The sequence below is a fragment of the Sus scrofa genome, chromosome 15 (genome assembly GCF_054392235.1).
Source record: "Sus scrofa isolate SSC_HxYL_T2T_F1_AM1 chromosome 15, Sscrofa_HxYL_maternal_Yorkshire_Landrace_v2.0, whole genome shotgun sequence".
NCBI classification, from domain to species: domain Eukaryota; kingdom Metazoa; phylum Chordata; class Mammalia; order Artiodactyla; family Suidae; genus Sus; species Sus scrofa.
In genome coordinates, this window is record NC_139397.1 from 150,603,305 (window position 1) to 150,618,849 (window position 15,545).

At 50.0% G+C, this 15,545-nt stretch overlaps 1 protein-coding gene across 2 annotated transcripts in view; it reads right to left on the reverse strand.

The window, feature by feature from the left end:
• IQCA1 (IQ motif containing with AAA domain 1) overlaps positions 1–15,545 on the reverse strand; it is a 167,848-nt gene that overhangs the window by 111,486 nt on the left and 40,817 nt on the right. For both annotated transcript variants that reach the window (XM_013984621.3, XM_084998799.1), the window contains one exon: positions 11,994–12,199. In XM_013984621.3, coding sequence (XP_013840075.2) covers positions 11,994–12,199 — 206 coding nt within the window. The remainder of the gene's footprint in view (positions 1–11,993; positions 12,200–15,545) is intronic.

Here is a 15,545-nt window from a genome sequence, read left to right on the forward strand (position 1 = left end):
AAGACACAGGCAACAAAAGCAAAAGCAGGTAAGTGGAAACACGTCAGACTAGAAACTCGGGTGCAGCAAAGGAAACCATCAACAAACCCGAAAGCCAACCTACAGGATGGGAAGAAGGATCTACCAACCAGAGGTCTGAGAAGGAATTAATGTCCAAAACACACAAAGAAATCCAACAACTCAATACCAGAAAACCCCCATGATTAAAAACCAGGCAAAAGGAGTTCCCACTGCGGCACGATGGGTTAAGAACCTGACTGCATCGACTCAGGGCACTGAGGGGCACAGGTTCAATCCATGGCCAGGCACAGTGGGTTAAAAGATCTGCTGCTGTTGCTGCAACTGTGACACATGTCACACCCGGGGCTTGGATTCAATCTCTAGCCTGGGAACTGCCATGTGCTTCCAGTGAGGCCATAAAATTTAGAACAAACACACACACACACACAAAGCCTGCACAAAACAAAGCCAGGCAAGGGAAGTGAACAAGTATTTCTCAAAGAAGACGTACAAATGGCCAACAGGCGCAGGAAAAGATGCTCAACCTCACCGCTGGGGAGCTGACGATGATTCGAGTCAGCACCACACATCAGCACCGCAGTGCACTAGCACCTCGCACCTGTCAGGCTGGCTTTTATCCGAAGACAGCTAAGCGTTCACAAAGACACGGAGCCGACGGAACCTTGTGCACCACTGGCGGGAGGTAAATTGGTGTGGTCATTATGGAAAATCGATGGAGGCTCCTCCAAAAATTAAAACCAGACCCACCATATGATCCAGGGTTCCTGCTATGGGGCGAGTATCCAAAGGAAGCAGAGTTGGGATCTCAGAGTGTTACAGCACACGGTGAAATACCGGAGAAAGGACAGCGCGGCCTCTGCCCCGGGTCCCAGCACAGAGCGCCTCAGACCCCTGGGGAGTCCCTAGGTGATGGGAGCAGCTGTTGTTCTGATGAGGCGATGCTTGCTGGGCTCCGGGATGGGGCTGGTCACCAGCAAGACCCGGACAGGACCAGAAGCCTGGACACTCCAGCCCCATCCTCTACTGTCCAGGAAGGGGAGAAGGGCGCAAAAGCAGGTTTACGATCGGTCTGCCTATGTGATGAAGCCTCCATAAAGTTTCCCAGGGGTTCGGAGGGCTTCTGAGGGTGAGGGAGGGGTGCGGTGGCGGGGGGAGGGGGATGGTGCCTGGAGGGGGCGGGGATGCTCGTGCCCCTCCCCACACACCTGGCCTCGTGTGTCTCTTCCATCCAGATGTTCATCCGTACCCTTCGCCGTTTCTTCTTATAATAAACACCTAACAACTGTGTTGCCCTGAGTTCTGTGAACTTATTTTAGCAAATTACCAAGCCCAAAGTAGGGTCAGGAGACCCTTGATGCATAGCTGATGCGTCAGCAGCACAGGGGACAACCTGGCGTTTGAAATGGACCTCTCAAGTGGGCAGTTCTTCCGGGGCTGAGCCCTCACCCGTGGGATCCGAGGCTCTCTCCCGGCAGGCTCGGAACGCTGCTGAACTTGGACACCCAGCTGGTGCCGTGGGCAGTCGCTTGATGTGTGGAAATTCCACCCACGTGGCGTCAGGAGGCATGAGGTCACATGTGTGAGTGAGGGACAAACACACAGGTAGACGTGTTTGTAACCCCGTCCACATTCCGTGCGGTGCTATTCACAAGAGCCAAGGTACGGAAACGACCCGAATGTCCACGCCTCCGTGTGTGCTAAACAACAGGTGACCTGTACCTGCGACGGAATACGATGCAGCCATCAGAGAGAAGGAAATCCTGCCACACACGACAACGTGGATGAAGCTGCCTGGCACTGTGCTGAGTGCGCTAAGTCAGACACAGGAGGGCAAACACCACAGGAGCCCACTTACGCAAGGGATCTAAAATCGTCGTAGAAGCAGAGGGGTTGCCAGGGGCTGGGGGAGGGGGGCACAGGAGGGCATGAGCCACAGGGTACGGTTCTGTTGGGTAAGATGAGTTCTCCAGATCTACTGTATAGCCTAGGCCCGTCGAAAACAGCATGGCACGGCTCACTTAAACGTTTGCCAAGAGGTCCATCCTGTGTCAAAGGTTCTTACCACACACACACACTAAGAAATCAACCACAGAGCGGGAGCCAGCATAAAAAAGAAGAAGGTCAGACCCTCAGTTCCTACCCAAGACCTACTGAATCAGAACTGTGATTCAGCGCAGAAATCTGTGCTTTTGTTTTTTTGTTTTTTCTTTACATGGCCACACCTGCGGCATATGGAAGTTCCCACGCTGGGGGTCACATCAGAGCTGTAGCTGAGGCCTATGCCAGAGCCACAGCAACACAGGATCCAAGCCACAGTTGGGACCTACACCAAAGCTTGGGGCAACACTGGATCCTTAACCCCCTGAGTGAGGCCAGGGATCAAATTCACATCTCACAAACACATCTAGTTCTTAACCTGCTGAGCGGCAGTGAGAGCTCCAGAAATCTGTGCTTGGACGAGCTTTCCAGCTGATTCTGACACCTGCCCCCGTGTGAACGACACTGCAGGCTGGCCCATGTTTAGCTGGACCTTCGACTAATCTCTGCCCACAAGCTCAGCTCAGCTCAGCTCAGCACACATCCGCCGAGTCCCAGGTAGGATTCCAGGTTCAGGGAAGACTGGAGGTGGACCAAACCGCCCTGCCCCCAACGGCGGGCAATCTAGCGGGAAAGACAGGCTCAAGGGAGGGGGCATGGGGAGCCCGGGGTAGAACTAGAATAATCTATGGACCCATGGAGAGAAAGCCTGGCCATGGCATTTGCAGAAGAGCCACGGGGCCTGTCCTTCAACACGACTTGGGGCCTGGAGGAGCCGAGAGAGCCCCTAGCTGCTGAGTGTTCTTCTCTGATTTACTGGGAAGCCGACAGCAAGATCAGGGACTTCACGCAGGTGTGCACCTGTCGCCAAAGCCTCTGTCAATACCGCCGAGACTTTCATTTCTCCCCCGTCTCTTCTCAGGTCCCCCGTTCAACCTAATATATTTTCCACCAAAGCATAAGGCAGGAAAGAAAGTAATTCACCTTCTCAGAGGAGTCATTTACACATGTTCACGTCTCCTCCACAGGCCACAGCTGCTTTTGAGAACCTACTGAAAATATCATCATACGAGAAATTCAAAATGATGGCCCCGCGATTGCCACCCCCGCCATCCCTTTCCCCCTCCGCCTGGAATTTCTCTTTTCCTTCTGCAAGTAATTCATGATGAATGCAGAAAACTTAGGACATAAAGAACAATAACAAAGAGGGCCACGAGTCCGCTCTGGATGGGATCTACTGGGAAAATTCTAACGGCTTCTTTTTGTCGTCCTCACAAGTCCTCAGAGCAATTCGGAGCCCTCCCCTGAGAACCAATCTGGGTTTGACGCAAGGCGCAGGTTGCAGAAAGCCTCCGCTTGCAGTGGTTTTAGTTCTGTCAGCAGCGACCCATGTTTTTAGCCAGGACACCTGATGTCTCTGGGTCCCCTTGGTCTCCTGCAGGATAACTGGAGCCGGCCAGCCTTCTCAAACCCCATGACTCCTATCCTCCCTCCCCTCTCCCTGCACAGAGCATCCCCAGGCTCTTGGGAACAGGCCCGGAAGCAGAGACGGGGGAGGAGCCAGGAAGGAGGAAAGCTCCAGATTTCCAGGTGATGCCTAGGGGGCAACCCAGCCTTGGGCAACTGCCATTTTTCCTCCGAAATGGCCACAGAGTCCAAGACACGCAGGGCAGGGTTTCTGCTGCTGGAATGCTCAGGACGAGGAGACACGCTGTCCGAGCATCCTGGCTTTGGAATCGAGAGACCTATGAATGGCCTCTGATGAGCCAAGAGCCCCAAGAAAGCCACTCAGCCTTTGTGAGCCTGGGCATCCCAGAAGAGCATCTGTGAGCAGCAGCCCGCGAGGCCCCTCTTGGAGAAGCAGGAGACAGGGACGCAAGCGCAGAAGGAAGGCCCAGCTGCCCGAGGTGTGAATGGTGACAGGAGCTGGTGCAGGACAGAGGGCCCAGGGGACCTGGGCGGGGACAGCACCCAGGCTGCGTGGGAGAGCCCTGCCAGCCTTCTGCACCCCAACGACACTTTCCAGGCTGACAGGACACTGACATTCTGCCTCTGCTCCAAACACGCCACCCACCCTCCATAGATCCCTCAAAATGCCAAAGCTTAACCTGCAGAACTATCCACAGAAGGGTGAATTTTACCGCATTTAAATTAGAGCTTAATTTTTTTTTCTTTTTTTGTCTTTTTGCCATTTCTTGGGCCACTCCCGCGGCATATGGAGGTTCCCAGGTTAGGGGTCCAATTGGAGCTGTAGCCACTGACGTACTCCAGAGCCACAGCAACGTGGGATCCGAGCCGCGTCTGCGACCTACACCACAGCTCACAGCAATGCCGGATCCTTAACCCACTGAGCGAGGCCAGGGATCGAACTCGAAACCTCATGGTTCCTAGTCGGATTCGTTAACCACTGTGCCACGACGGGAACTCCTAGAGCTTAATTTTCATAATGAACAAAACTAACAAAGCATTCCAAGACCACTTCCAGAAAGGATGTACGATGGCTGGTGATCTGTGGACATGCCACATCCTGCGCCCCCGCCCTGGGGGCTGCAAGCACATTCCCCACGTCCAGTTGCTGTTCACCTGCGCTGTTCTTGTCCCCCCCTGCCCCCGGCTTTTCCCCCACCCCCACCCCTGGCAGCCCTTCCTCCCCCGCCTCCACCGCCCGCTGGAGCGCTGCAGGACGGATCAGGACAGCGGCATTTTGAAAAGACGTTTAGGGCTGTGAATGTGAGGGCCCAGGCCCAGGAATGAAAACACAGGGCCTACGCATACAGCAACTATTCCAAACTGCAAATTGTGTGTCTGAGAATGTGAAGGCCTTCCCATCCGCTTGAAATATTTACTGAAGCTGTCTCACGGGCCACGTGTTACTCTAAGGGCTTATGTGTATTTTTCTATATTATTCTACCTATGAGATAGATATTGTTAATAACCTCATTTAAAAAATTACTCTTTATTTTTATTTTTTTTTTAGGGCCGCACCCACGGCACATGGAAGTTCCCGGGCTAGGGGTCCAATGAGAGCTGTAGGCTGGCAGCTGCAGCTCCAACTGGACCCCTAGCCCAGTAACTTCCACTCCATAAGCTGAGGGTGTGCCCCACCCCCCAAACAAACAAACAAACAAAACCCCCTCTAGGTCCCAATCCTTGAAGCCCTTGAATGTTATAAGAAACAAGATCTCTCTGTTTGAGATGTGATTAAATGAGGGGATTGTTTGAGATTATCCTGGTCCCTAAAGGAGAGCATGTGTCCTTACAGAGAGGCGCGAGGGAGACTGGACACAGAAGAGGCGGCAGAGGGATCATGCGGCAGAAACTGCAGGGACGCGGCCACGAGCCGAGGGACGCCCGCGGCCTCCAGAAGCCGGAAGGCGTGGAGAGCAGACTCGCTCTTGAGCTTCCAGAGGGGACACAGTCCTGCGGATACTGTGCCTTCAGACTCCTGACCTCCTGCGCTGGAAGATACATTTCCGTTGGTTCAAGCGGCCACGTCTGTGGCCATTCCTTCCAGCAGTGAAAGCAAAGTCACACATGGGTTAAATTACTGATGTGCAAAGCACCAAGAACTCCTGGTACAGAAAGCTGCCCGGTGAATGTCAGCCTCTCTTATTACTGCTGTTATTATCGTTATTACCGAATACACGGCTAATGTACCCGGTCTCCAAAACGGTTATGATTACAAGGGCGGCCAGCAGTGAGTCACAGGAATGTCCCTCCTCTGACTTAGGATCTGGGACCTGAGGTTCCGAAGAAACCCTAGATTGTAGTACTTGATAACAATGGCTATTTCAAATAGCTGTCCTTTTAAATTTATCTTTTGCTTTTTAGGGCTGCACCCAGGGCATATGGAGGTTCCCAGGCTAGGGGTTGAATCGGAGCTGTAGCCGCCAGCCTGCACCACAGCCACAGCCACACGGGATCAGAGCTGTGTCTGCAACCTACATCACATCCCACGGCAACATCGGATTCTTAACCTTTAGCGAGGCCAGGGAATCGAACCTGAAACCTCATGGTTCCTAGTTGGATTTGTTGTCACTACACCACGTTGGGAACTCCTGGCCTGGCAATTTCTGCATGTCACAGGCATGCCAAAAAAAAAAAAAAAAAAAAAAAAAAAAAAAGAAAAGAAATGCTACTGACACAAAGACCAAAGGATTTTTCACCTCCTCTCCGTAATAAAATAAATGCAAATTAAAAGATTACTGAGATTGTATTGTTCTCTTAGCAATTCGTCACAAGATTAAAAAGATAATCACTGGGTCATTAGCAGGGCATCCATGCAGCAGAATGTGAAGCAATTATAAAAGATACTTTTTTTGGAAAATATTTTAAGGACACAGGGAAACCCAATGCTAAATTTTTAAAACCGAAAAAGGATTCATAAAACCGTACTTAAAATATATGCCATGAGAGAAAGATCCTGCAAAGAAATTTACCCAAATTTTTTACAGCAGCTCTCTCTGCATACTAAAATTCTAATTTAAATTTTCTTCTCGGAACTCTAGCTTGTGAATTTTCTACGACGAGTGTGTGTTATTTTTAACACTGGGAAAAAGACGCCCTTTAAAATAACTTAAAAATCGACTCGAGAAACAAACTCTAGTATCACCCCATTTGGCAACGAGCAGTGTTGATGAAAGGAGGTAAGAATAACTGCTCTAAGTTGTGGGAGCATAACTCTGTGCAACTTCTAGGAATTTTTTAGTTGTCTTTGTGTGTCCTGTTGGAATTTATCCTGAGGATTGATCATGTTTCATGTTTCAAAAGACAATATTTGCTTTTTATTTGTCTTTGATTTAAAAAAGCAAGGAATAGGATTCTTATCAAAGTCAATCAGATAAATGTAATCCAATTACGAAAATAAATGCGCCCTCGACCCTTCATTACTTCAACAAGAGCCATCTTTACTTCTCTGTGAGTTACACACAGGAGACCCAGGGAGCCGCTCTGACTTGGCCTCCAAACTGTCAGGTCAGAAGCACCGGGATGGAAGGTTCTCAAGGGAACCATCGGCGGGGGCTGGGTCTTCAAAGGAAGCCCCCAGCACGTGGGAGGGGGAGGGCCCGCCCCGCTCCCAGGATGCCGTGCGGCCCGCGGGAGATTCCCACGACCGATGCGCCTGCCCCCCCCACCCCCCACCCCAAATGCCAGCCTCCAGCTTCCCTAATTCTTCCACGGAAAGAGACTTTCCAAGAGTGTCCAGCAGGCCTTGCATTAATCTCCTTTTTAAAAAGTCAGGTGTTATAAAATTTCATATGTTCATTTTGATTTTCCCAAATTAAGTGCTTGCTTTTCTTTTTCTTCTAATGTAGTTTTAACTAGGCTTTCTAGTTACAAAAATCATACTCGAAAAAACGTCTAACAGCCCGGAAGAAGACAACATGAAAAGTAACATCGCTCCCGTCATCCCCAGGGGTGGCCGCACGAACAAGTCTCTAGTGTATCCTTCTAGAAATTTCCCACGCATATGCAAACATGGATTTAACAGGTTAAAAGCAGGTGTGAATCTATCTATGTATATATGCGTACGTGCGTGATGTATAGTTTAGCTTGCTTGGGTTGCTCTTGTATACAGTGCTTTCAGCTTGGTCGTGTGACTTAATAAATTGGATTTGAAGAGTCCATATAGAAATAATCATTTCGTTTGTAGAAAACGTATTAGTGGGCATCTGTTCTCTGACGTCCTGAGAAGAGGGAGGGGAGCCGCTGAGAAGGAAAGTTCCTGAACGCAGGGCATGTCATCCTCATTAACAATGAAAATGAAGGCTTCCGTCATAAACCAAGGTGCGTTCATCGGAAGGCAGAATTCTTTTGAAACCATGCCTTCCACCTAAATGTCCATGATTGCAGCAAATCATCCACGTACATTTCTCCAGACACAATTGTGTGACTGGATAAGGACGGAAAACCGCAGTACTGTTGGCTCGCACACCCCGGTGCTCAGACGGGAAATCGATCCACCCGCCCTCCTGTGTGGGCACCTGCCGACCTCACCGGGCTCGCCTTCATGAGGGGGAGGGGCACAGGAATGAGCAGACGGTTTCAAGCCCGTAGAACTAACAATGGTTCACACACATCTCATTTCTTAACAAGCCCACTGCTCACTCGGGAAGTCAAGCTCAGCCCACACGGTCCTGAGGTTTGAGTCGTGTCCCCATATGACCGAGGAGGAGTCCGCCAGCACAGAGAGGCCAAGTGACTCGCCCGAGGCTGCACAGCTGTTTCTCAGGCAGCAAGGCTCCAGTCTGTGTGATGACGCAGACCCCCCTGGGGACGCTGCTGGCAGAGCTCAAGGCGGAGACAGAGAGGAGCTGGGGGAGGCGCTCAGGCAGGGGTTCCGAAGGAAACAAGAAGCTGGTGAGGCAGCAGGTGGGGGAAGGGAAGAGAAAGTGGATGAGCGGCGACACCGCTAGGTCTGGGGCTCCACCTTCCAAGGTCTCGGCCAAGGAGAGGAGGAATGCTGAGACCCCAGCAGAAACGCCAGAGTGGCTGCACACAATCCAGGACCGTGTGGGCTGAGCTTGACTTCCCGGGTGAGCAGCAAGCTGAGGGGGTTATTAGATGGAGCCAGGAGGAGGGGGCCTGCGGGTGGAGGGTCTGAGAGCCCCCTGTCCTCCCAGGCCTGAGCATGGCCCCCAGTGTGCCCCAGGGGGTGTGGGGGTCCTGAGAGAACCAGTGTCCCCCCAGGGCTGGGCTGAGAAACGAGAGGGCTGAATTGTGGCTACCTGGTGACCGAGGGGTCACCAGGCAGCCTCTCCTTGTGGACCAGACGGCTATACCACATGCCAGCAGGAGCCAGCCAGGGCGCTGACCCAGCACCTGCCCAGGTGCCGGGCACTCTGCTGGCCCCCACTGTTGGCGGGAGGGTTGCTACCTCTCTTTGTTGTCAGAGGCCACGAGGGGAAGAAAAACAGGGAGACTCTGAAATGACTCCAAATTTACTCAAAATAGACCGTTAACCTTAAGAAGACTATTTTAAATCAGGAGAGATTGTTACCTGTAATTGGCAAATTTAAGGTTTTCTTGAATTGTGAGTGGAAGTTTGGGGGAGTGGCGTCTAAGAACAAGGCTAGTGACCAGAAGACTGGGTTTTGGTGTTTGGATATTCAAATAATAGGAACACATGCTATTTTTAAAAACAAAAACACTAACATCTTTGCTGATATATTATCTTTGATGTATTTCTAACAGCTTTATAGTGCAGAGTTAATGTATAATAAAACGTTCGTATCTAATTGTATAATTTGGTAATTTTGAGCTATCCATGCATCCATGCATCCATCCATCCATCCATCCATCCATCCATCTTCTATCTCAATGAAGCCATTACCAGAATGAAAAGTGAGGAGGAAAACTGATAAAGAGCAGATACAAACACACACACACCTCCCTCCCTATTAATATTTTTCCCTATCTGTGTATTATGATCACTCGTCAGTACAGAATTAACACAATGTCAAATTTCTCACTTTGAAATAGTCCTTTCATTTAAAAAAACCCTTGTTTTGCTATAAAAATCCCTGATAAATATGGTATAAAAAGCTCACAAAATCAATTAATTTTGAATTTTAAAAAATCATCCGCATTTAAAAATTATATTGATATAAAAAAGGTCAGAACTCCCCAATCAAAAGCATGTAACTGTTACATCCAACATTCCTGAAGAAACCTGGCTATAAAACTTAAGCATTATTGAGGAAATTGTGTGCTAGACTCCCACATAGAATTAATGCATGGGAAATGCACGGTTCTTTCAGTTTTTCTAAATATTGTAGAAGTAATGGCTCTATGTAGGCTGCCAGTTGCTGCATCTAAGTCACCCCGACACTTTGTGACTGAAACCATACGTGCTTATTATGTCACTGTTTCTGTGTGTGGGAACTAGATGTGGCTCAGCTGGGTGCCTCTGCCCCAGGGTCCCCCACGAGGCGGCAACAGTGTTGGCTGGGGCTGCAGCCTCATCTGAAGGCTCATCGAGTTCAGGCAGGTGCTTGTGGACAGGGCTCGGTTCTCAGGCTGGAAAGAGGCCCTAGGTTCCTTGCTGGCTGTTGCCAGGACCCTTCCTCAGTTCCCCACGGGGACCTTTCTGCTGGACAGCTGACCTCTCCCTGGGCCAGAGGCAGAGAGCAAGTGAAGGGGCGAGAGGCGAGCCAGACGGCAGTGACATCCCACCGCCGCTGCTGCCGTGTTTTTGTCTTCAGAAGTGAGGTCCTAGGTCTCCATGCACTCAAGGGGAGGCCATGACCGGAGGAAGAGGTGGGATGGTGGAGGCCATGCGGAAGCTGCCAGCACACATATAAACATCTTTTTTTTTTTTTTTTCCTTTTTAGGGCCACACCCACAGTGTATGGAGGTTCCCAGGCTAGGGGTCAAGTTGGAGCTGCAGCTGCCTCCACCACAGCCACAGCAACGTGGGATCTGAGCCGTGTCTTCGACCTACACCACAGCTCATAGCAACGCTGAGCGAGGCCAGGGATGGAACCCCCATGGGTACCACGTAGGGTTCTTAACCCACTGAGCCACTACAGAAACATCCGTACCTTCTACTGTAATTTTTGAGGGAAGTTTGGTTTTCTGTTGCCAACAATTTAGAATTCCTTGGTCCTGGGCCTTGGACACAGCTGGAGTCCATGCATCTCTGAAACTAATGTGACAGCACAACACCCATCCGAAAAAGCCACCCACTGCTGGTGGCCCAGTCGGCTCCACGGCTCTGGACTGAGCACAGCAGTCGGTCCTGGGTCTCTTTCCTGCCTCTCTTGAAATAAACAGACTGCAAAGCTGTTCGGATTGGGTTTCCTACAGAGCGTCTGTTCTCTGCGGAAAACTGGACTGCATTCTACGCATTGGTTGTTGTACTCGCTTCTCTAATAAAGAAGGACATCTTTTGCAAACAAATCCACCTTTCGTAAACAAGCTTCACTTTGTTAACATTTCACTCAAGAGCATCAAAGAAGACCTACTACGGCAGACTCTCGGTACAGGAAGGGTTTAATATGCATGATGCCTTGTCCCAAGAACTGCTACTCCCCCATCATTTCAGGGAGGCCTGGGGGCCAAGTGTCAGGGCCCAGAGTCAGCAGCTGCCTCAAGGGAACACCGAGGGACAGAGAAAGGTCATGACTGAGAATTTGGAGCCTCAATCAATTAAGACCAAATCCCACAAGGAAGGTGTTTGTGGCTGGATGCCCTTCCCACAGACCTGGCCTGTGACATCCTACCATCTTGGGGTTGCCACTGACTCATGAGGTTCAATCACATGTGATTAAAGAGGTATTATATAGGCTGCATTTTTTTAAAGGGGGAAAAAAGAAATTTTTTTTCTTTGTCCTTTTGCCTTTTCTAGGGCCGCTCCTGTGGCATATGGAGGTTTCCAGGTTAGGGGTCGAATCGGAGCTGTAGCCACTGGCCTATGCCAGAGCCACAGCAATGTGGGATCCAAGCCACGTCTACAACCTACACCATAGCTCACAGCAACACTGGATCCTTAACCCACCGAGGGAGGCCAGGGATCGAACCCGCAATCCCATGGTTCCTAGTCGGATTCGTTAACCACTAAGCCACAAAGGGAACTCCAGAAATTTCTTTAAAAAAAGAATTTCTTTCTGAATTCTTAGCCTTGACATTTCTCTTTTCTAAGATGAAGCGAGGAGTTCCCCGGTGGCTGAGCGGGTTAATGATCCAGGATTGTCAGCACTGTGGTTCTGGTTACTGCTATGGTGACGGTTTGATCCCAGGCTGGGGAACCTTTGTAGGCTGCAGGCATGGCCAAAAGAATAATACTAAAATGACGTCAGAAAACCACATGATGCTGAATCAACATGTTTCTGTGCTTGAACACATACAAGAACACCAACCAAAAGAACCCCCCCAAACCCATCAACCACTGCGGAGGGGCTGTCGGGACAGGTGATGGCGGCGCTCTGGCTCACCTGCACTCGATGAACCAATGCCGGATCTGATCCTGAAGGTTCTCCTTGATGTCAGGACCTTCCATCAGCCTCAGGTTGTCCTGGATGGTAACCAAGGCGTCCCTGTACTCCTCTTCGTGCCTCATCTGCACCTCGTTCCTCAGGTGGGCCACCCTGTCAGCCTGGAGCACTGCATCGCTGACTTCGTGAAAGGAAGGAGGTGGATTCTGAAAATGCAAAAAAGGCTTGGGGTCATAAAGATCACAGAGCTGGTGAAAAATATTAGGCGTTAGGAAATATGTTGGAGTTCCCATTGTGGCTCGGGGGTTAAGAATCCGACTAGGATCCACGAGGATGCGGGTTTGATCTGTAGCCTCACTCAGTGGTTAAGGATCTCGTGTTGCCATGAGCTGTAGTGTAGGTCGCAGATGTGGCTGGATCCAGTGTTGCTGTGGCTGCGGTGTCGGCCAGCAGCTGCAGCTCTGATTCAACCCCTAGCCTTGGAATTTCCACATGCCACGGGTGTGGCCCTAAAAGCGTGGGGGGGAAATGTGTCGATATCTTCAACAGTGTCTTACCAAAGGCGCATGAGAAGTAGAAAGTGAACAACAGAATGAGGTCTTGCAGGAGACTTGAAGCAGTGATTCGCTGTCATGAGGAAGGTTGGGGATCATTCTGTTCCATTTCCCAGACACTGGCTGGGGTACACGGTTAGCTTAAATAATGCATATTCAGTAAATCATTCAAATATCATTGAAGTCACAGAAAGTAAAGCTTTTCCAAGTCTTCTTAGCAAGTGGGAGAGAAAAGAATACAGAATGAGAAAGTAAATGAAGCAAGAATTGATGAAAAGAGTGTGAGTGTTCTGAGTTTAAGAAAAATGACGCCAAAATCCACTCTGAAAACACCCCCCTATTGTTAGAGACCTCCAGGGAAGGAAGCTTCCAGCTGGTCCAGACATCCACTCTAACTCTGTTCTATCCTATCCTGAGAACGTTCTCGCTTGACATCTGCTGATCAGCAAGAAAACAACGCTTGGCTACCGCACACCAAACAAATGCTCGGAACGGGTCCAGCGTCTCCGGAAGGCAGTGCTGGCAGAAGATACCAAGTCACTTTGGAACACAGCTCCTGTTCTTCAGACTCCCTAAGGAAATGAAGTTGGCAGGATGAGAGTACGTACCTCATAGTAGGGAACAGAGTCCGATAATCGACAAAAGCACTGCCTCGAGGGCTTGGATGGAAAGAATTAAAAGGAACTTGGAGAAGGAGAACATGCATGAGGCTTGTGGTACCTGGAGTCACAGGCATGAGGTCAAGATCCTGAGCTCTAAGGAGTTCAGAGATTTGGCTCAGATCTCGTCGTGCGAATTAAGGACAAAGTCAGTGGTGTGCTGGAGCCAGCCTGTGAAGACTCTGAGATCCATCTGATAGATTTTCCAGGAATTTTGCAAGCTTGTTGATGAGCACAGTTATTTTTAAGTGCTAAATTACATAAACTTATGATTAAATTATGTTAACAATCCAAGTTATCAATACTAAAAACTCATCATTTTGTAATTCTTCTTACTGGATTTCATTCTCATTTATTTATTTATTTTTGTCTTTTTAGGGCCACAGCCATGGCACATGGAGGTTCCCAGGCAAGGAGTCGAGTCAGAGCTGTAGCTGCTGGCCTACACCACAGCCACAGCAACGTGGGATCTGAGATTCATCTGTGACCTACACCACAGCTCATGCAACGCTGGAACCCTGACCCACCGAGCAAGGCCAGGGATGGAACCCACATCCTCACGGATCCTAGTCGGGTTTGTCATTTATGTTCTCAGTGTTGTCTATTGTATCTCCATGGTGGACACACTGTATAATGCTGTACTCCTGAGTGTATTTTTCTGTGTTCATTCAGGTTCGTAGCTTGACGTTGGCTATGATGGAACATTTTCCACCACTGAAATGAGCAAATGCTCTAAACGAGGACTTGATTTACGGTCGTGATTGGCTCATGTAGACCGAAGACAGTGGTAGAGAAAATAATACAGATAAACATGCCAGTGTAAGTCTGTATCCATTACATCGCGACTAGTACACAACGGTGAGGAAATATTTTTCCAGTATCATCTGATTCAGCAAAGGAGTCCTTGACTTAAAAGATAGGCTGAATGAGTGTTATTCAGGTATAGATTTCTCTCACTTTCTTTCTTCTCTTTTTTTTTTTGGTCTTTTTGCCTTTTCTTGGGCTGCTCCCATGGCATACGGAGGTTCCCAGGCTAGGGGTTGAATCGGAGCTGTAGCTGCCAGCCTACGCCAGAGCCACAGCAACGCGGGATCCGAGTCGAGTCTGCGACCTACACCACAGCTCATGGCAATGCCGGATCCTTAACCCACCGAGCAAGGTCAGGGATCGAACCCACAACCTCGTGGTTCCTAGTGGGATTCGTTAACCACTGCACCACCGCGACAGGACCTCCTCGTGACTCACTTTCACCTTCCCCACTCACGCACGTGAAAATGTCAACCGATGTTCTTACTGGAACGACATCCACGTGTCCGTTGCAACCGCAGATGGACAACAGACAACAGGGTTCAGTAAACATCAGGGAAAGTATTTCGTGAGACTCCATGGCTGTGTGGAATGGGCCACGAAGCGTCATGTATATCTTACTGTTATTTGTAAACCGTGTGTGATACTCACAGCAATGAAATGATAATAAACATAGGTATGAATAGATACGCATTCATTTCTTTGCAGAGAGCTGTGGTCAAGCATCAGCAGCACAGCCCCGGGGACATCCAAGACTAGAACCCAGCTGTCCGAGACTCGTCGGTCGGCTGCATCCTACCCACTGCCCGCCGTCTGTGGCCCTTCTTCTCAAAGAGGCTCCGAGGGGTGGAATGGATACAGAGGCCTCAGAATCCAGGGCAAAACTAACGAACCCCTAAAGATTTTCGCTGACTCAGAAGCGTAAACGCATTTTCCTCTTCCAGGAAAAGGGAACAATAAAAGCCGAGGCTGTGAAGGGGAAAGAGGACGTGGGCCGTGGGTAGCAGGGAGGCGACGGGCTGGAGCGGGCAAGGAGAATTGTCTAATGCTCTCCCGGACGGAGCAGCGGTTCTCAACCTATTCTGCACCTCAGAGACCTCTGTCGGTCTGGGGACGCCTACGGATGAAATAACATTTTCAAATGCATGGAGATAAAACACACAGATTTATAAGGGAACCAATTAATTATACCGACACACAGCTCTAGCTGGTACCATCACACTGGGATCATGGGTTATTGAGAGAAAGGCCGTGGAGATAAAGTGCCATTTTCACATCACATCATGGGTACACACCATCCACACGACTGCTGGCTGGTGAGGGTCACCTGGGAGATCCCGACCAGGCTCCTTCCTTCTGCAGAAGGGCGCGGGTGCTCACCCAGCGCAAGGAAGCCGAGACCCTCCCTGTTTATCCCTAAGGCAGGGGATGGACCTGTGCCCTTCCCGGGGGTCAGGGCAGGGCGCACATTCTTCTGGGGGGAGGGGGGCTCATTGAAACAGACTGTTCCTGGGAGAAGAGGGAAAGAGGAG